Source organism: Eupeodes corollae, chromosome 1 (genome assembly GCF_945859685.1).
Source record: "Eupeodes corollae chromosome 1, idEupCoro1.1, whole genome shotgun sequence".
In the NCBI taxonomy this organism is placed as follows: domain Eukaryota; kingdom Metazoa; phylum Arthropoda; class Insecta; order Diptera; family Syrphidae; genus Eupeodes; species Eupeodes corollae.
The window spans coordinates 108,418,678-108,445,324 of record NC_079147.1 but is presented as its reverse complement, the minus strand read 5'-3'; the positions used below and the strand labels follow the sequence as shown (position 1 = coordinate 108,445,324).

Genomic DNA, 26,647 nt, shown 5'->3' with positions numbered 1-26,647 from the left:
TTACTTATATTTTGTCTCTTTTTGTGTCATTACAGTTCAGCTGGTCGAAATTCCCGTGTGTACTTAAGGCAGGGCACTGCCATGGCGGTATGGCGACAGCTCGGTTAGATAATACTAGCGCTCTGCAAGACGCAGCCGGCCTTGTGTCGGGATCAGTGACCAACGATGCACAATGCTACTGCACAATTGAACCGTACATCGATGCCAAATTTGATGTTCATATTCAGAAGATTGGCACCAACTACAAGGCTTTTATGTGAGTACTCAAATCTGCTACATAAAATAATATAAGTACGTTTTGCCGCCGCCGACACGTCGTGCCCGGTGCAGTGCGTCGCCTCACGTCACTTTTGCCAATCAAACTTGCTGACCTTGGTGGGAGATAATTATACGCGAAATAAGTCTGCGTTGCTCTTCTGAGAAAATCTTGCAATGTAATGCAGTGATGAGATGATAAAAATAAATTTATTCACCAGCTAACAGGTTCGTCTGGACTTGGACTGTCACTTTAATTGCCCGAATTATGGTGAATTTCAGAAGTAATAAAGTCGTATATTAGGTTAAAGTGGCTGTCCATGATTCAATCGGACACATTTAGACCAGTTTAATGGCCCATTGTGATAAAGTCGTATATTAGACGATATAAAACAAATGGGTATTATAAAATAAAAACAAGTTCCAAGGATCATTTAGAATGTAAACGGTGGCGTATGTTAGTCAATTTGTCTTAATGTTGTGAAGCAGTAAAAGCTGTAAGTCGAATTTTTCCGAATTTTTTCTTAATTGAATAAAATTGATACACCTTAAATCAATCATTGAAGGTTATTGGTGTTTAAAAAAGTGAAACAGCGAAAAAGTTAAGGCTACTATCATCGGCTTTAACGCTGTAAACAAAAGGCTTTGCACTCTTTAGGTGCTACACATACGGACATTCGATAAAGAGAAACATACTTATTACGAACTAGTTGATAGGAAAATCAATGTCTGCCCAAGGAATGATATTAAAATCATATCATTCTGATAGACTGAAATTTGAGCTTGTATTTGGGCATTGCCCAGGTCCCTATATGTACATGAGAACACTTAGGCAACGACCATTGAGTCTTAGAACTGGACGCATTGAAAATATTGGTCGTTGCGACTACCAGGTTCAATGTATCATCAGATTAACTAACGGAGGTTACACGGCTTCCGCCGATCAGGTTCGAATCAACACGGCTGCCCTACGGAATGATAATACCAGTAACACTTTTGACCATGCGTAAGGACTCACCCTTGATGAGCTTGATGGAGCGAGAGTTAGTCTTTGTTGCAGTATGCCTAGCGAAAAGGGAACACGCCTTAAAATTATTATCATAAGTTTTGTCGAATCCATCCTAGGCAGCACTTGCAGTGATTGAACCGACTAGTTAATGATAAATGCAAACTATTAACAGAACGTAAGCGTGTTTCGTACCAAGCAAAGCAACAATCTAATATGTAACGCGTGCACGCGGAGAGGAATGTAAAGATTTTATACAAACAATAAAGTGGCAGTCAGAAAAAATCAGCCTGGGAGAAGAACTTTATCTGCGAATTCAAAAAAAACCGAGATCATGCACTGTTAGCGAAAGTTCTACCAATTTGGTGGTGAAAAGTGTACTTAAATGAATAGGTAAGAGGTCGACTCACTGATGAAGTAGAGGCTTCATCACAACAAAATCTAGCCCAAATTCTGCCGGTACGAAGAAGTTGAGAAGGCTGTTAATAAAATGCATGTCTAAACCACGTTTTGGTGGATGTGTGATTTCTGAGCGACTGAAATTAAGTCTCTCTTTACGCCATCACAATTATTGAAGCGTGTTCCAGGGAACTTTTGACGATAAAAGAAGTCTTGCCCTGGCCTAGAGAACAAGTGATATCAAAGTGTGATATCCGTATTTTCTGAGATAGTCAGGCCCTTATCGAAACGAATCTGCATCCAACTATAGAACACGTTTAGATTCACTTCTGATGATGGAGCATACAATATATCGAATAACAGTCAAAGAAAAACTGAATGTAGAGAACCTTTGTTTGTGCAGGCGAGAAGCCTTTCTTACGCTTGGCTGAACGCATATCGGAAGTATAATACAAATGTTTCCAAAGACCGTTACACTTAGTATTATCAGAATTTTAAAATTCTCTGCCAAAAAAAGAAAGACGACTATTCGGAAGCCCATGCACATCAGCTTACAAAGTGTAACAAGTCGTTTGAGTTTTGGAACCTGGCCCGAAAACTTAATGGTAGAAAATTTACTACTAGCCCGAATCTTAACAATAGACTGCAAACATATTTAGAGCAATTGTTAAACCCAGATGCACCAAATAAGTTTTTGAATCAGTATGCCAAATCTGGCTTTAAAAATAATATTTAAGATTTATATCGATAAACAGTCAAAAGGATCGAAAGGCTGCGGACTCAGATGATATACCCGCAGAATACTACAGATACTCTTGTTGTATCTCTAACAGCAGTATTCAACCAGATCTTTGAGGAAGGAACCATCCCGAATCAGTTAAGCGATGCCTTGATTTTCCCATTACACAAGAAGGGAAGAACTAAAGTTCCGGAAAACTACATCGATTCTGTCCAGTCGTTTAAGTGATTGGATACATTTTAATCATCTGCTAAGCTGGCTTCAGATCGGGATACTCCACCGTCGATCACATTTTTGTACTCCGCTCGATTGCTGACTCGTTTCTATAAGAAAAAAATTGGATTATTCGTTGATTTCAAAGCTGCTTTCGACACCGTGGATTGCAATGCCCTGTTTTACAAGCTTTTCCAGATAGGAATGTCTCTTAAGTTCGGTTTAATATATCAAAAGGTATACTATACTACCAAAGCATCAGTGTGGAATGGCTTATGCTTATCAGAATGCTTCCAAACGAAATCACGAGTTAGACAGGGCTGTGTACTCAGTCAAAGCTTGTTTGCACTCTTCATTAATGATATAGTCGAATCATTACCAGCAGGAATCGAGTACACAAGCGTTAACATTAAAGCTCTTCTCTTCGCTGACGACATTGTTATGCTGGCTTGCTGATTATTGTAAAAGGTGGAACCTAGCGGTAAATTTCAATAAATCCAAAGTGATAGTTTTTAAGAATGGATGAGGAAGATCGGGTGCAAGTGAGCAATGGCACTATAATGGTAAAAGAGTAGAGTTAGTGAAAGAATACAAATGTCAAGAAGAAGGTCGAAAATAGCTATAAACGTAGTATGGGATCAATGCTTTAATAATAAGGAAATTACACATACCAGTAAATTCTGGGTCTTCGAACTGAATCGTAATCAGTTATGTTTTATGCGGCGCAAGCTTAGTTAGGTCGGAAATATGAACAAGTGGAAAAACTGCTCAGATTTTACATAAAATTGATTTTCCACATGATCATGTTGGAAACGGGTCTATCATCTTTATTTATAAGCTGCAGATCGATTACATCCTCAAAGCTCTGGATATGCCAAGTTATCATCTCCCAAAGAAAATAGTTCTTCAAACAATCCAATCCCGAAGTAGATGATTTACAGACTGGATAAAACTAACCGAGCAGGTGGTTGTTGACCTTAACTGTAGTAACCTTGCCTCTTGGAAGCCAATTTTATATCGCCTAATAGCTCGTCTAGATGAAGCCTCAAGAACACAATACTCGGAGCAAGCCAAAAACTCACTGAACCGCATTATTTACAGTAAACTAGACTACAATCTCCTGGAAAGAAACTACTTCGATGACTAAGAGGAGAACTCCTTACCGATTTTATGTAACCTGTGTAACTTGAAAGAGCGCGAAGATGTTTTACATTTTGCTGGACGATGTACGATATTGAGAGACATTAGAAGACTTATCCTAGTCAGTGACTTTCTTTCAAATACTGAAATCATAAGCCTACTACAGGAAATGGTATATATGCATACGCAAAACAATGCCTTTCTACCACGTTTGGCTAATTCTGGCCCACATTAGATCTAAAGCACTTAAGGTGCTCGCTAACTCTAGGCAGATCGCACTTAATCTTGATCATCGATGTCATAACCGGCCTCGGACTAATAGGAAAGTATACCACGTAGTTAGGCGAAAATAAAATGACTTTTGCATAAGCTGTTTGGATGAGGAATAGGTCTTAAAAATCCAATTGACAATTGGTCTTAAAATAACTAAAATTCTTCTTAAAAAAATTCTTACTATGTACTTCAATTCGTCTTACAGAAACTATAAATTGAAAACTTCAGAAGTTTCGGAACTCGCAAATAACAATCGATAGATTTTTTTCCCAACTTAACTTTATACCTTTATTAAGGCCAACAAAATTATACCCACACGAATCAAAACTAAGCTGCAGAAATTCACCTACCTCAAAATATTGCCTCCATACTTCAAAAATAAAACTTCCGTGTTTATGATTTCTATAAAATATATATGCGCCAACTTATCAACATGAAAAATCAAAACTATAATCTCTCATAATCTTTCCGATATCTTGAAGAGTATAGGAAATATCTTTTTAGAAATTTACATGTCGCCTAATGCGATTATTCGATATAATTCGATCGTGATGAATGACGTTCTCGGCGCACAAAATGCCGTCCAAATAAGGTAAAACAATTTTTAAGTAGACGAGATATTTCTTGCAGCGCCAGCGGCTGCATATCTAAGTGTATAAGATAGATACTTGTATTTTATGAAAAATGTTGACATGCAAAATTATTTTCTACCTTTCATAAAGTATTTTTGTTTTACTTTGTTTTTCAGGCGAAAGTCAATTTCTGGCCACTGGAAGACCAATCAAGGCTCAGCTATGCTGGAACAGATTGCAATGACCGAGAAATACAAGTCTTGGGTAGATGAGGTAAATTGATTAAGTTTATATAAATATGAAATTTTATCGTAGGACTAGTTGTTGGTGATTTCAACAGTGAACAAGGCGACATCGACATACATTTAATATATTAATTCCAAAAGATGTTTTAGCTTGTTAATAATTTATATTTAGACATATTTTTTTTCTTCAAGAAAGTTTGATGTGAAGATGGAAAAATGCTATCAAGATTAATGATAGAACATCTTTATTGCACTCAAGGTTGTTACTTGGTTTATTTTTTAAATTCAATTAAAACGGGGGAAAACATCTTTTGGATAAAGTGTACATATATGAGTACCTTGTCCGACTTGTGATGTATCTTTTGTTTTGAAATCAGGAGGTACGTACACAGATAACCCATATTTTTTGATAAACGTAATTTATTCAAACGGACTCTGTCAATGAACGCCCCAAAGTTCATTCGTCACAATTTTTCTGGAATATGATAAAAAGGTGGTTTGCTTAAATAGTTAAAGGAAAAACTCTTATGAGAACCGTTTGGCAATATAAGAAATCCAACTAGGACGGTCTCAACGAATGAGAAACTTTACCCCGAATATACTAAAATCTTTTCAACCCAAATAGAATTCATGGTTTGATTTAAGCTGTAAAGAGGTTATTAACAACAGTCAACTTAAAGTAGCTCGAAAGACCTGCAGCTATCATATTCGAAGAACCAAATCTTTGCATGAACGGAAATTGCCGCAAAAAATACTACAATGTCCCGTCCTGTTGTATTGACGAGGATGAGGAGGAAACAGTTCTTCACTTTCTCTGTACATGCCCAGCTTTAGCTCAAACCCGCAAGAATTACCTAGGAGAATTCTTCTTTAACGATCTAAATCATATCAGCTTAATCAGCGTCTCACGTTTCATAAGGGACTTAAACTAGTCCCATTGAGGTTAGAAGAAAGCTTCAAGATTCATGTGGTATCACAATTGGCCATAAAACTGGCGTAAATGTGTCCAATTTCATCATGGATAGCCACTTTAACCTAACTTAACCCAAACCGTCCCAAAGGTAGCCTAAATTTCTGGTCATTTTGTAAAAACCGTACGAAACACAATTATACTTCTTATTTAAGCTGGATTGATAAAGCCAATTTGCTTGCATCACTGTTTGCTCTTAATTCGACGCAACCAAAGAGTGTCATGAGTTCTCCTGTTCTTGAGAGCCTAAGCGATTTTATGGGTCGATTTTTCTTTCGCACTCGCCCAGTGGCTAAAGTACTTAATGATCTTGACATTCAAAATCCACAAGACCCGGATAGTATCTCCCCTATTCTTATAAGGTATGGTTCTTTAAAGGTGGCAAAACTACTGCGTAAGGTTTTCCATCTTTCTTACCTTACAGGTATCTTTCCAATCGGATGGAAAACAGCATTTTTCCAGCCTGTTCCACTTCAACTATAGCCTCATACTCTCATAGCACTCACGTCACTTCTTTCCAAGGTTATAGAAACGTTGATTTATTATCAGTTAAAAAATATATTTAAGAGCTCGGTACCTAGCTAGATGTCTCCATTTTCGCGCTCCAAGTTGGGTGAGGTCGCTTTCCACTTAAACCGCGGTCTTCCTCTATTGAGCTATCCTGTGGATGTGGATTCGAAGACTTTCCAGGCTGGAGCATTAGTTTCTATGCGCTCTACGTGACTCAGCCATCTTAGTCGTTTGACTTTTACCCTTCTGGCTAAGACTACGTTGCTGTACAGCCCGTACAGCTCATCGTTCCATCTTCTCCTCCACTCCCCTTCGATGCATACATAACCGTAGATAAAACGAAGAACTTTTCTCTCAAACCGACCCAAGGTGCTTTCATCCGCTTTTGTCATAGTCCATGCTTCTACATCGTATAGCAGGACGGGGATGATAAGGGTCTTATATAGCGACACTTTGGCCCTCGAGAGAGGACTTTACTACTCAATTGCTATCTTAGCCCAAAGAAACAGCGGTTAGCAAGAGTTATTCTGCGTTTGATCTCAGCGCTGGTGTTGTTTTCTGCGTTTGCAGCGGAACCTAGGTAGACGAAGTCCTTGACTAGCCTTAAGTTACGTCTGTCGATGGTGACGTTTTGTTGTAGGTCCTTTCTTGACGATAGCATGTACTTTGTTTTGGCCTCATTAACCGTTAAACCCATTTTTGCCGCCTCTGCCTCAATACTTACAAAAGCCCCATTGATATAACGCTAAATTCTTCCGATTATGTCAATGTCATCAGACAGACTTTTGAAAGATAGTGCCTCTAGTGTTGACGTGTGAGCTCTGCACTATTCCTTCAAGAACGATGTTAAAAAAATCGCATGACAACGCATCACCTTGTCTAAAGCCTTTTTTGACATCGAAAGGTTCTGTTAAGTTGTTTCCAACCTTCATTGAGTAGCGTGAATTCTCCATGGTCATCTTGCACAAACGGACGAGTTTGGGAGGGATGCCAAAACTAGACATGGTTTTATACATCTCGTCCCTGTAGATGCTGTCATCTGCGGACTTGAAGTCGATGAAAAAATGGTGGGTGTCGATTTGGTGTCCATGAGTTTTTTCCAGTTATGTGAATAATTGATCGACTGTGGACTTTCCTGGTTTAAAACCACACTAATAAGGACCTATCAGGTTGTCAACGATGGGCTTTAGACGATCATATAATATGGCAGAGAAGACTTTATAGGCGATGTTAAGCAGACTGATTACTCTATAGTTGGTGCAGTTAAGATGGTCTCCTTTTTTTCAGGACCAACTTATCTCCAACTGCTTTAAAAAGCTCGGCATCCAAGCCATCCGCTCCAATGGCTTTATTATTATTATTATATATGGCAATCTTTACTTCGTCTAAGTCGGGAGGACTTTGTTGAATGGATCATCCTGCCTGACACCGGAATGCGGTTTGTCATCGCCGCCTGCATAAGTGGTGCTTCCATATCCTCTGCATTGACTACGACTATGATGTTTCCACTTTCTTCTTCGATTCTAGGTTCTAAGTTTATGAAAATTTCGAACTTCATTCCTGCTTTTAAACCTTTCAACATCTTCGACTGCACGCTTTTGAAGAGCAGCTCTCGTCCTTTTATGCAGCGATACTTGCGTTGTTTGGCTGCAGTTGCCTGCTGACATACCTTATCAAACCAAGGATTCCTCGTTGGTGGCTGCTTGAAACGCAGCACATTAGAAGGGGCAAACAATACTCAGCTTCCATTCATTGGACATGCTTTCTTCCGACCATATTTTACATATAAAATAAAGTATACTTGCAACTAAATTATCACCAGATGTTTCCACTTTCGTCTAAGCGGCCTTCGATTCGAGGTTTATGCACTTGTGAATTTAGCTTAACCTGCTATTAGAACTTTAAAACTTCATTTCTGCTTCTGAACGTATCAACCTCTTCGACCGAGCGTTTCTAATGTTCTCTCATTTTCCTTCTAGGAAGTAGGAAGTCTTCTGCTTTAAATGTTTGAAAAGAAGATATTTTAATAATACCCGACGTCGTCGTCATATATTTTTAACATTTCGAAAGGAAATGTTTAATTTACTAAAGTAAGTCTAAATATTTAATATAGACTTAAATTTAAAGCTAACAAAAATGTAATAATGAATCAGTTGTTATTTTATGTACATTTTTAAAACGGTTAGAACTTCCTTTTTCTTTATTATATTTATATCAAGATTACATTAATGAATAACTACCGACTATTCCAACGATAAAATTAACGCCAACCGACGTAATGTCTTCTTTTCCATGTTATCATATTCATCCAATTAGTTTAAAGAAATACAAATCTAACTTTTAATTGTACATCTTTTAGATCTCTGAGTTGTTCGGAGGAATGGAAGTGTGCGGTGTATCAGTGGTTGTTGGAAAAGATGGACGTGAATTCATTATCAGTGCTTGTGATTGCACTTTCTCTCTAATTGGGGACACCCAAGAGGAAGACAGGCGACAAATTGCAGATCTAGTTTCATCCCGGATGCAGGCAAGAAATTCTTAATCTTATTCGGCTTTTATTTCAAAACATAACAAATGCTATTCTTTTTCAGAATGTCTGCCGTCCTGCAATGGCAACTACTAAAGTTCCAACATCACGTTCTTCAGTTTCATCACGTGGCGAAAGCCCAGTTGATGATCTTCCTCAAGCTCCAACAGGTCCCCGACCAGCCCCAATGGGTGGCCCACCACCAATTCCAGAAAGATCTTCACCAGCGGTTGGATCAATTGGACGTCTCAGTAGCCGAAGTAGTATTTCCGAAACACCCGAAGAAGCAGCCGCTGCTGATAAGACGGCGGCTTCTCTAGCTTCCAATGGACGTCGTGACTCTCAGACATCACAAGCATCTACTGTGTCATCTGCTTCCAAAGTCTCACAACGTCCTCCGCAGTCTCAGACATCGGTTGTCGAGGATGCGGAGGATACTATGAAAAATCTCAGGAAGACCTTTGCAGGGATATTTGGTGACATGTAGGAATTAGCAAATAAGAAACGTGGAAGGACTGTCAGTGACACCAGCTCGTCCTTTTTGGGAAAACAATTCTCCTTCTCAGCAGGAAAACCCGATGTGATTTCATCGCAACCAACTAAGCCAGGAACTGTTTCGAATAACGACTTCAGCAATATTGCTGAGAATATTTCTTCCCAATTGGCAAAAAATAAGGAATCCAGTGGAGCAGGAGGAGCTCCAGTGTCGAGCAATAGTGATACCAGCAGCAATATGCCTTCCAACGTTTTACAAGCATTTGAAGAAGAGAACAAATACAAGCCAGTTACCAACTTTGAGCCTCAGGAGAGAATCAATCCTTTTGATAAGGATAGCAAGACATCGGATACCTTTGCAGCTTCTTCTATTTACAACAAAACTTCAGCAGTTCCAGCAACCACTGCTCCTGTTCCAACAGCAATTACCAGCAAGAGTACTTATTCCAGCGACATCGGCACCAAAGAGTATTTGAAAAAGTATGACTTTGAAAGTTCTACAGCTTCTTTGGACTCGAGAACTGATTCGATTGGAGGAGGTAGTGACTATAAACCAACAACATCTGTACCAACTCATAGTCCAAATGTGGCTTCTATCTCTAGTGGTTACACATCACAGTCGGCTTCGCATGCTGCAAGTCCATCTAATGGTTATAAGATGGGCGATATAAAATCAAGCTATTCACGGACTGAAAGTGAGTATTTTGAAACTTGTTATGATGTTTAAAGGTTTTATTTGTTTATTTTTTTCAAATTGCAACACATACAAAAGTGGAAGGTACAAAAATTCACAAACACATATATATACAATATACACAATATCAGAAGAGACATATCAATTTTTTAAGATATTGTCAATTAATAAATTATATAACGGGTCCCAAACCAACTACATTATACCTTATAGAGTTTTTACGACTCTAACTTCCCACCATAACAACTTTTTTAAATGTCCAACACTTCCAGCTCCATAACCTACATAACTCACATTTATACGAATTTATTTAAATTTTTTTTTTGAAAATAATTTTATTTTTATTTCATTTTAATCGCACATGTAATTCTAAAAATTAAAAATAATGTGTATTAACGCTACTACAGGAAATTAGAAATTCAGTTCAAAAAAGTAGAGACCTTCGGTCATGGCGTCTAAAGCTAACCATCCACTGCCATTAGAAATTAAGGATAAACTTATTAATTTATAGATTTGAGGAGCAATATTCATTAAACTTAATTTTATGGAAATCATACAAAATGTGTCTTTTTCCAATGATATTCCTTTTAAATGGCCTATTTATCTTATAAAGCGGGCCATAGACACCATACATGTGTTCACACTTGTGTCGGTGTGCAGAAATGTGTGCCGTGTATCGGCTGGAGCAGACCCGATTTTCTATGTCAGCACTGAAGCGAATAAACTCAAAAGTTTTTGATTTTTCTTTGTCGGGGTCTCGATCGGTGTGATGTACATATATGAGGATGCGCGTGATCCTTCAATATTCAGTTGCAGTGCGTCGCAAGTTGTTTCAATAAAAGCTTCAAGCTTCAACGTCAACCATTCTGAACATTCCTCTTTGAGATCTCTTTCACAACTAATGTACGTACAATTTGGTGTGGCGGAATACCACACCGGGTGTCAGTACACCGGTCGGCGCACAAGTGTGGTGAGCCGCTTTACAATTCAGAAAAACATGAATTATTTATTTAAATCACGGACGGTATATTTTAAGGTTTGACGATTATTTACGATATCTCACTAATAAATGCTTCAATGTTTCCTTCCAGTGCGTCACTTTAAGCGGGCTTGTCACTTAAGACATGAGCCTAAACACAAACAAAAAAACAGTCTAGAAGCTTTAAATTGCAACATCTAGACAGCCAATTTACGCGGCCCCCAAATGTGAAAGAAGAAGCATGCGGTGGCTTTCACAGCTTCCATTCAATAATTTTCAAGTGTTGTTAAACGGTAATATAAAAGACCACACTGAAAATATTTGATAGTTACACGAAACGTTCGTAATCTGTTAAAATCCGTGTTGCCGAAAAAATAATAGCAAAACAATCACCCATTAGTCTTGTCAGGTATATTGACGGCTAGAACAAAATTACTAAATTAAACAATGAATAATTATTAAAGCCAATGAAACTGTCAAATTAAGTTAATATACTCACCTACTTGCATTTATTGATGGAAAGCTTCATGAGCTTTGAATTTTTAACTTCCAGTAGGAAGTTATTGTAATGGGTCCGATTTGTCAAATTGAAAATTTTGACATTTTCTCGACGTTTCAAGGTCCCTAGAGTCGAAATAAAAGATTTTTTTAAAGATGTCTGTGCGTGCGTAGGTTCGTACGTCCGTACGTTCGCGACGTTTTTCTCGTCGACCATTGCTCAAGAACGGGAAGAGATATCGCCTTCAAATAAATTTTGTTACAAAGATAATTATGCAGAAACGGTTCTCAAGAAAATTGCGTGGGTGGTCTTTTTTACCATAGCAGTTTCAAAAAAAGGTGAATTTTTTGGTTAACCCTAACTGTCTCACGAACAAAAGAAACTAGAGACTTCAATTAAATTTTGTGTTATATATTTTAACGTGATACCAATCACTATATTTATGAAAAACAAACAATTAACAGTTTCTTTATAAGTCGAAAAAACTAAAAAAAAATTGGTCACCTCATAAATTTTACGAATAAAAAATGATTTCATCTCCAATACAATTTTGTTCAACGAAACACGTTTTTAACATCTGATAAAATTTTGAGAAAAATCGTACTAACAGTTTTTTTTATAAAAAATAAAAACCTAAAAAAAATTTACTCAAAGTTGGTAAAAATTGAATTTCGACTCAAATAAATTATGGCTTCCAACCAATTTTAACTTTTAAGAAATATTTTTTTCAACATTCGGAAAAACATTGAGAAAAATCAAATTGATAGTTTTGTTACGGAAAATAAAAACCTAAAACAAAAAATAATAAAAGTTGGTAAATTGGATATTGGAATAAAACCACTTTTATCTTTTAAAAAATATTGTTGTCAACACTCAGTAAAATGTTGAGGAAAATCTAATTGACTGTTTCTTTAAAAAAAAATATAAAAACCTTACAAAAAAACAAACTTGGTAAAAGTTTACTAACGACTCAAATATCTTTTATTAACCCAAGAAGAAAAGCTACAAACCATTAAGCAAGAAAAACCGACAGACGGGATGGGAAGTTATCAGTGTGGGTCGCATCCAAGCCTCTTTTTTGTAAAAGACTTGATCCAAGCCTAAAACTCATTGTTAAGATGCTTAAAGCAATACTGATCTATCTTTGCTTTGCTCAACCCCAGATGTCCGACCATCAGTTAAACTAAGTCCAGTTCGTCATCTAGAGCTAAGCTTGCTAAAAACATTTTAATTATGTAAAGATGTAAACTTCAAATAATTGTGAGAACGGAAATACACATCGAAAGTATCTACAAAAAATTCTATGCACCTTTACTTTTTTTAATCAAACATAATTTAAATTTAAAAACAGACTCAAATTCCAAATTCTTTATTTAAAATTTCAGGAACCCTTGAAAAAGTCGGGGGAATTCCTCTCGCTTTTCTTTCGACGGCTATGCTTCTTCTGTTAAGAAAATCCTAAAAGAAAAAAACTTATGATTTACAAGTTTAAATGAAGATGTCAGAAGCCCTATCTATATACAAGGTACAAGGATAAATGGAAGAATATCTTCTGCAATGAAAAATATTGCAAAATCTTATACACACAGGGTGACCAGAAAAGAACGGTCGGAGAAAAAAATATTAAATGCAACAAAAACGATGTGATGATACTCGTACTTAAAATGTTAATTCTCGCTTTAATTGAATCAATTTTTATAAATTAGCTTGAATTGGCTGGCAGTGCTTTAAACGCTAGGTCCGATTTTATAGATGAATCGGTTCGAGAAATGCGACGTTAATTTAGCAACAGCTTTTTAAATAAAATGCGCTTTAATGGCTCAACTAAAATAGTTTGCTCTTTAATGTTCACACGAAAGTTAAAGATAAATGACTCGAGTCGTGTCATGTTCAAGATCACGAAAGCCGTGAGAACTGAACTCCTCTTCACAATTTTGAAGGTTCGTGGGGAACTTTAAGAAACCACATCTTAGAAACATCGATGTGGTTTTGCTCGCTTTAATAACTAAAATCAATTATGCTTTTTAACATAGTCACTGAGATAACATCAGCTTCATTAGAGAAGATGATTTTTGGTAATAATTTGGATCTTCAATTAACAATTGCAGCACCCAATTTTTTCCTCATCACAAATTTACTTTCTGTAAGTCCTAATTTGATCACCAAAGAGAGTATGTTTTCTTAGACTTGAGGGTTTTTAATCTGGCAATACTTTTTTTGATTCGATCTTTTTGACAGCTGTCACTTCTTCTCAGTTTGGTGCGTTATTTCACAATAAACGGATTTACTTCTTAAAAATTGTGCAAATTCATCACAAAGATAATTGTTCGGTTTGCGGTATGCAACGAAACAATGAACATACTATAGAAAACATTTTTTTGAACGCATCCTGAGCATGTGACGTTGCCACACCGCTGTATTTTTGAATGTCTGGTTATGTAAAGTTGCTTGTCTACGTAGATAAGCCCGAAACGATTGACGCCCAATGAGCGTTATTGCTGACGTTTTTGGACTTCACGGCTGGAAAACTTTTTTGAGCAAGCCGCGTCGTCCACTTCCCCGTAAGTTTTTTAAAACATAATGGCCAAATCTTACTTTTATAATGACGCCGAATTCTGGGACTCTTGAAAACCACAAGTCCAAAAAACAGACTATTGACATATCAGAATGACCGGTTCCAATTTAGGTTATCCAAATATTGGACGGAACGTCAGCATTGTTGAAATTCGAGTTCGAAACTTACCTTTATACTAATTTCGTTGATATTTTTTAATAATGCGTGTAAAAACCAAATTTTATTTTACGTATATTTTTACAGCAAAGTTTCACTTAACCTTAAAAATACAAATTTGAAAAACGAAGAATTGCTATTTGGTTACCCTTAAAATCAAACCCTCTATAAAATAATAAAATAAAATTTTAAAAGTTTTATAGATGAACTGTCATAGTTTTCAAATAAAAAATTTATTTTTAAGAAAGGAATCATTGAAAGATTTTTTAATGAAAGGTTAAGTTAAAAACTCTACAAAATAGCTGAAGACACTCTGTTTTATTGATGTACAAGCCATAGTTTTCGAGTACAAAATTTCGAAGAGAGGAAATATTAAAGGATTTTGGATCGAAAGAATTTTGAAAAAGAAACTGAATTATTAAAGATTATGTTGTTCTTAAGAGGCAAATTTTGCGTTTGCATGAAAACGATCTGAAATATGGTGTAGACGACATCAACAAATTTATAATATTTGACGATTAAAGTGATTTGAAGTTTGTTTTGAAAAAGAATCTTAAGAAAAGCCTTTAAATCTAGGCCTATAGGGTTAAAAAGATTATACAGGGTTATCAATTTTTCGGTTTCAAAAGTTAAATCACATTTAACATATTTATTATCATTTATTTATTTTGAAATATAAATTTTAAACGTGTAAAATACTACATCGATTCTTATGAAGTAATTTTCGACCACTTTTTGTCACATATGTTGCGATATCGTAGCCATAACTTGATGAATCTTGGCTTTTAGTGCTTAAAAGTTAAAGGTTTATCTGCATAAACGCGGTCTTTCGCATAGCTCCACAAAAAAAGTCCAGGGGTGTCAAATTCCATGATCTTTGGTGAAGAATTAAATGTCTATTGCAATAAAACCATATTGAGCTGTGTGGCATGCAGCATGGTCTTGTTTAAACCACATATTCTCCAAGTCGTAGTCTTCAATAACAGGCAAAAAACAGTCGATTATCATATGACCCTAACGCTCTGAGTCTGTAGTACCCTTGGCATGATGGTTAGTGCGTTGGACTGTCATGCCAGAGGTCTTGGGTTCGATCCCTGCCTATACCATCTAAAGTCTTTTCACGGGTGCTGCCAAGAGTAACTCTTGTCATGAAAAAGTGCTTTCTCAAATTAGCCGTTCGGATTCGGCATATAAACTGTAGGTCCCCTCCATTCCTGACAACATTACTCGCACACAAGAATGGTTGAGAGTTATAAGTCACTAGGCCCTAGTTCACAACGGACTGTTGCGCCACCCAATTTATTTATTTAACGCTCTGAGTATACGGTGACAGTCGTTCCATCATCGTTTTCGAAAAAGTAAGGTCTAATTACACCTCCGGATCTAAGAGCGCACCAAACAGTGACTTTTCGTGGATGTAATGGCCTCTCATCAATTACTTAAGGATTCTCAAAAACCTAAAAGCGACAATTTTATTTACAAGCTAATCCACCGAGTGAGAAATGTGCTTCGTCGCTGAAGAAAAATTTGTTCGAAAAATCGCCGTCCCACTCCTGGGCTTGTTGCTCAAGCAACCATTCGACGTATCGACATTGTGAATGGTCAGCGGGCTTCAGTTGTTATGTGAGCTGGATGTAGGTGTAGATAAAAATGCAAAAAACGCCATAATGTGCCGTTAGACAGTCCCAATTCCTAAGGCTCGTTTCACACTACACGGTTTTGACCGTACGGCATAAACCGGATACGGTTTTAACCGCACGGTAATACACTATATATGCAGGGTTCCTGTGCTTAGAATACTTTCTATTGTGTCTTAAAGTGGCTGATTGAACTCTGCCGCACGAATAAAATCGTATGATGTGAAATCATGCATTTCCTCATGTACGCCACAAAGCTTATCGCGCCATCCGGCAGCCGTATACTGTAGTGGCAGTAGACACGTTGCTACACCACGCGGCGGTGCCGGCATTTTGCCGTGACCGTATAATATAAAAGCGTATATCGTCGTCGTTCTATGAAAACTCCATAAGTCCATTTTCCGAAAAAATGAATGCAAATGACAAAATTTATATTTTTTTCAAAACTCCAAAGAATTAAAACTCCCAAAATCTATTAATTTGCATGTTGATTTCAAACTTTTAATGCAAATATCTCAACACACAAAAAATGGACTTAATGAGTTTTAATAGAACGACGACGATATTCCTTTCTTCGCGCCTCTAATGTCGCCTTGGGTCTTCGGCAACACTTTCACTTACAGCAGCGATGTTTTAAGTGTAACTAGCAAAACGATGATGCACAATCTCTTCAAGTTTCTTCAAAAGTTTTCCTCCTTAAGCACGATATGTGGCTGTTGCAGAAGTACCATTGTTGTAGTAGGTCTTAACAGTTTTTATTTGTTGTGCGATGTTTAAGCTATCCATTTTAACAACTTAGTTTGACAGTTTTCGGATTCGAGTCTTATACTTTTGAAACTGCAAAGTGGATAACCCGTTATAATAGTAGTCCTATCCGTCATAGAAAGCAAACTTATGAAATTTTGACCATTAAGACAAATTTCTTAAGGTCTGACCTTAAATTTATTCTACCCCCAAAATGGTATGAAATACCTCGTAGTTAGTTGAATAAATAAATTATTTAAAATATTTTTCTCCAAAAACAAAATTAAACAAAATAATATCTAAAACTCAAAAATCTCTTCTTCTACAATTTTGTTTTTTCTTTGCAGGCAATGAGAAACCTTCCGATTTAGATATTATTTTTGGAGAAAATAAACCCCTATCTGGTGGCAATGGTAAAATAACACGCTCCGGAGGTTCACTCTCCGATGCTGATATTATTTTTGGAGGACCTCCAACACGTTCAGATCGTTTTGCAACATCAAAAAGCATGAGCGTTACAACCGATAGCCGACTTAACTCCTCTTCTGTTGCTGGTGATGGAACTGGTATTAAAAATTCATACAAAATCTATGAAGGTATTCAAAATGTTGCCTTTCAAGATTTTGATTCGCAGTCAATAGGCTCAACTGCAAGTGATCATTGGAGTAAATCCATTGAAGACGATGGCGATATAGATCTTAAATAAATTAAATTAACAAAAAATTAAAAAAAAAAACACACATCATTTAGTTACATGTAGTATAACCTATATAATCCATATCCGTATAACAACCCTGTGTCATACATAAATTTTTATTTTAGAAAATGAAAATCTTTTCTCCATATCTATGAATTATTTTCATAAATCCATAGATAGTGAAAATGGGAGAAATAAATATTCAAGAAACATGTTGTCGCCTCCATAGTTTCCTGGTTTCAATTCAAATCTTTAACCCCCCATCATCCCTAAAGAAATCATTTTTATCTCGTCTTAACTTTCATAACTAAAACCATATATAAAAATGTAGTCAATAGATCCTAACCTTTATAGTTCTCTTCATTCTTTCCATAAAATTAGTTCAAAAATAAAATTTAACAAACAAAAATAACTGAAAACAAATTCCCACAGAATTACACTTCGTGTCACAGGAATAGGGACAAGCATTTTTCTTTTTTTATTTGACGATAATTTTCAAACCCTTAGATTTTTTGGATAAACCCAAATGTGGAATGAATGAGGTATGTATTAAGTTTATTTTAGATTAAGTTGATAAACACAAGTCTTATGGCGGTTTTTCCAAAGAAGGTCATGAAAGTACCTTATTTTTTGTGTCACATGAAAAGGGACAAAATCTAAATTTACCTATAAGCGTGTTTCAAATCAGATAAAAGGATACTGTTATTGTTTGGGAGCTTAGTACGAGTATTAATTTATTAGAATCAAGAAGTTTGGATAGAGGTAAAGGTCTAATCAAGGGAGAAATTCGAACTTTCCGAAATCTTAGCGAAACCATCCGTGTTATAGCTCATATATATAGCTCATCATAATTAGAAGAAGTTCAAATTTATTATGCAACTACCTCAAGAACCGAGAGAGGTATGGAAAAAACCACAAAGGAAGAGTCAAGAAAGCCACATAATTTCAGGAAAGGTGGTGATAGTGAGAGCTGCTTCAAATTCAAGGCTTTTCATTAGTAAAATCAAAGCAAAATCTAGGTAAATACTTCTCGATCGACTGTTGTTCGGAGTACACAGAAGACCATATACGACACCAAGAAACGAAGAAAAAGACACCATTAAATGCTGCCCGAAAGGGCCAAAACCTTAATTGGGACAAATCACATCAGGTGAAATCGAGCTTGGCATACAGTCGTCATTTCCGATGAAGCAAAATTTAATTTGGGCGGACCTGATGGACAAAGGTGCTATTTGCTATTTGGTCTAATGGTTGGGGGACAGTGAAGCTGGATTTCAAAGTTATAAAATGATGGCAATTACTTACAAATCGATTCTGGAACTAGCTTTTCCACAGTTTTCTAAATTACATAGTAAACAACGATGGACTTTCCAACAAGATAGTGAACCAATACATCCCACTCGGACAACAAAAGCTGTGACTCAAGGACGAAATGTGAACCGATTACCAAGGCCCCCATATTCTCCTCACCTGAACATAATGAAAAACGTATGGGGATGGCTTTCAAGAAAAGTCTACCAAGGAGGACGGCAATACCAAAAAACCGAACAAATGATTGAATTTATAAAACGCCCTTGGGCCCAAATTTCCCTCAATTATCTGGCAGAATAATTGAATCCATACACCACAGGCTACTGGAAGTAACTCAGAAATCAGGATTCAATAAAACCAGAATTTACCTCAACCATTACATTTTTGTTTTTTTCTTTACTTTAATGGCTGAATCACAAACACGCTTCGGCTTCGTCTGCGTTACGATTGGCCATTTTTGAGGTTGCTTTGAATGACATTTCTATTATTTTATCCCTCCAAAGAGGAAATATTTTGTTTGTTGACATTTTTGTACAGCTGTTGAGCTTCAGACAAAGCAAATGTTTAGATAATTGAACTAATGGTTTAATCACAAACACGCTTCAGCTTCGTTTGGAAACATATTACGTTACATTACGTTGTTTTTCTTACGATTGTGAAACGAAATGCGAGGTCGAAGCTCCATTGTGATAGCATGTATTGAATTCCTATGACTGAATCTGTAAACGTCAGGTGAAGCCGAAGCCGAAGCGTGTTTGTGATTCAGCCATAAAGGATCTTTCAGGTAAATTTATATCTTATCCCTATCATGTGACACAAAAAAAAACTGGTAGTTTTTATGATATTATTTGGAAAAACCGCCTTAAAACTTGTATTTGTCAACTTAATCCACAAATTTTATTTGCACTATAAACCTTATACCTACCTTATTCATTCCACATGTGGGTTTTCAAAAAAAAATTAAGGCTTTGGAAAATATCGTCAAATATAAAACGGAACAAAACTTGTAACTATTCATGTGACACGAAGTGTATAAAGTACCATATACACATAAATGTACGAGTAGGCAAATGCTGATTGAGATTAATATTGAAACCTATGATTTATTCGTATTTAAAAATTGAGGTTAAAACAAACAATTATATAATGTCATTAACTATAGATATATATATATATATAAGAAAAAGTCAATATATAAACGTATTTATACATAAATTATTATATATATATACAATATAAAATACATACATTGTTTTTATTGTTACTGTTGAATAAAAATAACAAAAATACGCATCAAACAACCTATCATAAACGAGACACAAAAAATAAAACATCAAAATAAAACTTTAAATTTTATTAATTATGTTAATGTTTAATTAAAATAAAACAAAATATTACCCAAGTAAAATAAAATAATTCATTAAAGACAAAACATCATTAAGAATTTTTCAGATCATTTTAATATTATTATTATTATTATATTATAAATATCATACATGACAATATTACAACAAAAAATACATTTCTTGTTAGAAAATAAATATACAATATAAATTATGGAAAAAAAATAAAATATTTATAAATACGCAAAAATTATGTGTTTGATATAAATGTTTGTTACTAAAGAAAATTAAAAAATAAAAGACATTTATAAAACGGAAGGCCATTTACAACGAAAGAAGGAACGTTTTTGAACAAATTTTAGGACCATATGGCCAGTATTAAAATAGATATATTATAATTATTTTAAATGTTCGCATAAACACGCCTAGAATACACATGTGCATTAAAAAACAAAAAACAAAAAATATTAGTTAAAGCTACGCACATGTTCAAAAATGCTGATAAATATAACAACAAAAATTTAAAAACAATGCATAAAACATTAAATTGTACACATTTATGTAAAACTATATTATATATAAATATAAATGTGAAAATAAATTATTATTATTACATATTGTGTATGTAAATTGCACACAGTTATTTATAAACTTCCTACTCTAAAAAATAAAATACATATTTATGGTCTCTCAAAAACACTATACATTATATACAAAAAAAATCCTCCTCCTCCTTTCTTGATGTTTTTTAATTTAAAGTAAATAAATATATATTTAATTAATTTCTCAATATACTGTGAGCGTTAAAAGAAAGTGTATAAGTATTATCTTATATTTTAATGAAATATTGAAGTAAGGAGATTGCGGCTATTGATTAAAAGACACAAATGTAATTTTTTCAAATCATTTATTTTTAATGAAATACCGTACAAAAATTTTCAAAAATATTAAAATAAAGCAACAAAATTTTCAAAATAAAGTGTACAACTTGCAGCACATACTGTTACAAGTGCTAAGGCCCCCGCAGACTGCAGACTTTTTATCGGCCGATAGTTTAGTCGGGTTGGGCTGAAAGTGCGCACACCGACCCAACTAAACAATTTGGTTGGTGAACAGGGCGCAGACTATTTAGCAGCGACGGAACTTTCTACAATCAACAATTGTGATTTAGGCGACACCATATTCAAGATATACTCACACGACGCGAAATCACGGAGCGAACTAAACTATCGGCCAACTAAACAATCTTCATGTATACGCAGGCGTGTATGCGCCAGTACTCATTAAACAGTCGGCCGAACGTTGGCCGACAGATTAGTTTGAATGTAATCGGGTAGTCTACCAAACTTTTTTATCAGCCTATACTTATCGCTGAAACTATCGGCCGATAAAAAGTCTGCAGTCTGCGGGGGCCCTTAAAGGTTCTGGTTAAAGTAAAAATAACAATTATTTTAAGTTTTTACTGTTTCTAAGTCATTAATGGTTCGTATTTTGTTGAAAGTGCTACGTGGGTTATTTGTTAACTTTATTTAAAACAATAAAACTGCAATATTATAAAGTTTTGTTAAAAATTGTAAGCAGTGCTGTGGAAACAAGAAAACTTGTTAAAAAATTGAGAAAACAAGGGACATCTTCAATTGATATAGCCAACGTAGTGGGCAGGCGCCATAACACCGTGAAAAAACTTGTATATAACTTTAAAATGTTTAAAAAAGTCAAATATCAAATACTATCTGCGATTGATTGTGCGAGAAGTCAGGAAAAATGCAGAGGTGAGCGCAATAAAGATTGCTGAAACCATAATCCAAACTTATGGAGTCAATGTAAGTGCAAGTACTATTCACCGAACCCTAAAAAAAGGGCTTCACTTCGAATGAATAGCAGAATAATGATTAGTGAAAATTCAAGTAAAATTCCCCCCGATGAAAAGCAGAATAGGCCTCATACATTTCTATAAGAAACTAGAAACGGAGACTACTTTATGTCCAAAATCACAAAAATTAAAGTTTATCATTCTTGAAAAATGTCATTTTTAGTGACGAAAAATTCGAACATAGAGCACGAAGGCGGTTCGTTTATGGTATGGGGATTTGTAGCTTCATCGGGTGTTGGAAACCTCATATTAATCGATAGTACGATGAGAAAAGAAGACTAACTTAAGACCGTACAAGACAATTTGCCTTCAAGTATTACAAAACTTGGATTGAGTGATGAATGAGTCATCCAACACGATAATGACCCGAAGCATACAGAGAAAGTTAGTAAATGAATGGTTACTGCTTGGTTTCCCTGAGCAATTGGATCACACTCCGCATTTCCTAGACCTTTATCCGCTTGAGCGGAAACGGAATATAACAATCTGAAAATCTTTGAAAGGTGTTTTGTTGGAATAGTTGCAGCAGATACCAGCAGAATTAACAAGAAAACTAGTAAATACGATGCCCAGACGCTTAACTTTTTTGTGTTTATGTTATGTGCGCACTAAAGAGGTTATGAATACCCTTATAATGATTAAACACAGTGCGGGCAATTAGGAAAGGAGGTTAGGATAAGAAATGAGAAAACCATCTAAATTGGTTTTGAATGTCTGCCCATCGTAATGAGTGGGAAATATTAAGCCTGATAAAGCATTCCACATTCGTGTAGTGTGGCTATAGAAAGAATCTCTGTACTTAACAATACGTCCGAAATTGAGCTCTAGAGTGAACTGATGGGCATTCCTAGCTGTACGGGTTTTACGTTTGAATTGTTTAAAGGGGGGAATGCAACTGGCTATTAAAATAGAGCATTGTTTATAAAAGACTGTTAGTAGGACTGATTTAAAAGCAAAAGGAAACCGAACTAAATATAAGTTTAAAGTTAGGAACTTTTAATCAAATTTTGTAAACTTGTTTTTGAAGCGTAACACTTAATTTTATAAGAAGTTATTTTGTTTCTACAGCACTTTGCTTACTCATATCAACTAAAATTTATAATATTGCAGTTTTATTGTTAAAAAGTTAAAATATAATCCAAGTAGCACTTTCATTGAAATACAAACTGTTAATGGCTTAGAAACAATAAAGACAATTTACGATAAACAAAACTGTAACAGTATATGGGCTCCAAGTTGTATATTTTCTTTTGAAGCTTAAAAAATTAATTGGTTATGTTTTTTTATTGTGTTTTTATTTTCATATTTTTTAATCATTTTTGTTCGGCATTTCATTTCAGAATAAATTATTTGAAAAAAATGTCATGTGTCTTTTAATCAATAGCCGGAATCTCCTTGTTTCTTTTGACGCTCATAGTATAAGTTCTAAGCTTAGCCTTAAACGCTACACCTTCATAACTTTACAAAGTATTACAACCTTTTGTTTTTTTTTTGTTGTTTCATAAATTAATATCTTTTCTATATTCCTATAAAGTTAGTATACATACATGTAGGACATAGACTTTTCACAAATTCTTAATGTTTCTATATTACATTTAGGAAACCTTTAAACTTTTTAACAAAAAATGGATTTCTTTTCAAATTTCAATTTAAACAATGTAATGAAAAATTGTATTTCTAAAAACAAAAAAATATTCACATGTTACATATACAAATCACGTTAAACAAATACAAAAACAAGATAATGTTGTTTAATAAAATATTCATTTACACATTTTAAACAAAAAAAAAGTTAAATGTTCACATAATATGAGTATGAAAATGAAATTTGATTCACATACCTTAATATTCCAGAAAAATGCAATTTATGTAAATGGTTGAAAAAGATAAATATATGTATGTATGGAATTTTAAATATTATGATTATGATGTTAAACATAAGAGAACTAAATTATGTTAAAATAATAATAAAACCAAAAAAAAAACGTTAACCGAAAAGCTGAGCGAATAAAATGTCATCGTCTAATTATTATTATTAATACATATTACTATGTGTTGTGTAATCAAACAAAAATAAAAAAACAAAATAAATATATACATACAAAATGATATATAATAAAAAATAAACATACAAATTGAGTTTAATAAAGGGGGAATTTTTAAAATTAAAGAAGTGTTGTTTTATTTATGGTAAACTTAACGGATAAAGGTACACGCAAGGGCGGATCCAGACTTCTCATCAGGGGGGGCGTCACACACTTAGATGAGTTTTTACTCACCGCTTAAAAATGTTCTTTAATATTTTGTAGAGGATGCTAACAAAATTTTAAAATTGCTTAGTTATCAAATTATTTAGAACACTGTTGTCCAGGAAGTTATGGTCTAACTATTTGGATAACTCATATGAAAGCATTCCAAGATTCGAAGATCTAAAATACCATAGCTTAGAGGGTTTTTGGTGCATTTCGTGCAGAAATGTAGGAAATTGTTTTGAAACCTTGCCTTTTTTCAAAAACAAAATACGCTTTTCTTGTTTTCATATCTTTTAATGCGAAGAACGCTGAAAAAATTTAAAAATCCAGAGAATGAGGATGTGATATGTTAAAATGTCGGGCTCTTTTTGACGTAGTTTTTTTGAACTCAATTTCCGGGAGTCTCTTATTGCTATCGTTATCAATCTGCTTACTCGTATTTGGATCTTAAAAGGGCGTCAACAAAACTTAAAAATTGTAGAGACAAAAAGGTTTGGTTCTTGAATTTAAGGAAATAGTTGTATTTAAGAACATAATTGCTCTAAAAAAAACTATATTAAAACAAAGTAAGGTAAGTAAACAAATAAATTGGGAAGAAAAGTTTTGTAGTACTCACTACTCACAAATTACACGTTTCAAAGATTTTGATTCAATAGATATAAAACGTTTATTGTGTTTTTCTCTTAGCCATTAGTTTCACAAAAGTGTCGCTTGATTTTTTGGGGTATTTGTATCATTGAAATTCGTGTTTGAATCTCGGTTCTAGAGCATCCAAACAAATTGACTTCAAAAGAAGATTTGTTTAATTTTTTAAGATCGTTTGTATTCAACAGAAAACCAATTTTGAAAGAAATAAAATGCACGACTGGGTCGCAAGAACTTGATAATTTCTTCCAAAAAGTCTTTTTAAAAATATTGCCTATATTTTAAGATTTAAAAATGTACCTCCAAAATTTAAATGCCATTTTATTTGTCAAAAAATCTAGATTAACTTATTTTTTTCGAAGATCATTTTAAATTTTGTCTTAAAAATATTTTTGGTATAAGCACTTAATAAAGAGCTTATAAATATATGAACATTTAAATTTCGTAAAAAAAATGTTGTCCCCTTTCTGAGATATCGAGTTTTGTAAACAAAATTAGTATTTTATTAAAAATAAAAAAAATACATTTTTGATCATAAAAAATCATCATCAATTTGATCATTGACAAGAGCTTGCACAGAAAAAGAAGAATTTTGAAATCGTTCCATTAGTTCTTGAGAAAACTTAAAAACAAAATAAAGATTTTTTTAAGGGGTACCCTTCTGGGGGTACCCTTCTGGAGAAATACGAAAATATGTTTTTCTTGTATAAAATGATAAAAACTCCTTACATTAATAAGCTGAAAATCTTAATTTAAATCAACACAATTGTTTGGACTGTAGGGGCCAGGAAAGACAGACAGACGGAAGGAAGAAATCGAGGTACCCACTTTGTTCGATTTCTTCGTAATGCCATATTTGATTAAAAACTCTAGTTTGAAATTGTTTATTAATGCAAAACTTGCTATATAGTTCCTATATGTCGCAGTAAAAATCACGTCAATAATCACTATTTATGTATGTCAAAAAAATGTAATAATAAAATTGAAGGCTAGTTTAAGGAATTCAAAGGCAACTTAATATAAAATTGATGATCTCTTATTCAAGGTTTCTTTTTAAGAACCTGAATATTTGCTCTTTTTCTTAGAAAAAATTTTAATGAAAATATAATTTATAGCATGACTAAAGTTTTTTCGCGTTCTAAATTGAGCGAAAATTAAAATTAAAGTTGTTTTTGACAGCAAACCACTTTTGGGTGAAAGTCGTTAAATTACTAATAAATCTTTAAATGAAATCTTTACTTATACAACTTAACTGTATAAGCTTTTTGGCTCATATGACCCCCCCCTGGATCGTCAATTGGTCAAACGACAAATCAAAAGCTTACTGCTGGTCCTTGAAACAACTTGTACCCATAGTCAGTATTGAAAATTAGTAATTATCCTTAAGTTAAGAAATAGCAACAGCCTCCAAGGTTCTATGTGTTATTAGCAAATTTTAATAATTAAGTTTTCTTTTTTATTGAAAATGTCGCTTACGATAAAATGGTGGGAAGGGCTCGATATTATGTTCTTGGTCCAATCTTCAGTCAAAATTAGTACTTTTAGAAACAAAGTTTAAGGAAGTAAAATACAAATGTTGTTTTCATATACAAAATAAATAATTCAAAATATAACGGGGGTCATATCCATTAACGCAATACGATTAGTTTTGAATTGAAGGGAATTCCCATGAAAAAGCAAACTAATTATCTCCCAGGGGGGGTCATGACCCCTATGACCCCCCCCCCCCGTGGATCCGCCATTGGGTACACGTGTTAAATATAAAAAACTGTAAGGAAATGGCACAAAATAAAGGAACCAATTGCGGAACTAAGGAGGATTATTTTGTTTTATTTTTTGTAAGAAGTCCCTTAAATTGAAAACTATAATCGTTAATGGATATAGGATAGATTAGGTTA

The 26,647-nt window shown here is 34.5% G+C and overlaps 1 protein-coding gene across 1 annotated transcript in view; it reads left to right on the top strand.

The window, feature by feature from the left end:
- LOC129943360 (synapsin) overlaps positions 1-19,809 on the top strand; it is a 153,754-nt gene extending 133,945 nt beyond the window's left edge. Inside the window, exons 10-14 of the mRNA XM_056052742.1 lie at positions 36-256; positions 4,774-4,870; positions 8,682-8,849; positions 8,914-10,039; positions 16,976-19,809. Coding sequence (XP_055908717.1) covers positions 36-256; positions 4,774-4,870; positions 8,682-8,849; positions 8,914-9,336 — 909 coding nt within the window. The 3' untranslated portion in view covers positions 9,337-10,039; positions 16,976-19,809. The remainder of the gene's footprint in view (positions 1-35; positions 257-4,773; positions 4,871-8,681; positions 8,850-8,913; positions 10,040-16,975) is intronic.
- Positions 19,810-26,647: the final 6,838 nt, after the last annotated feature.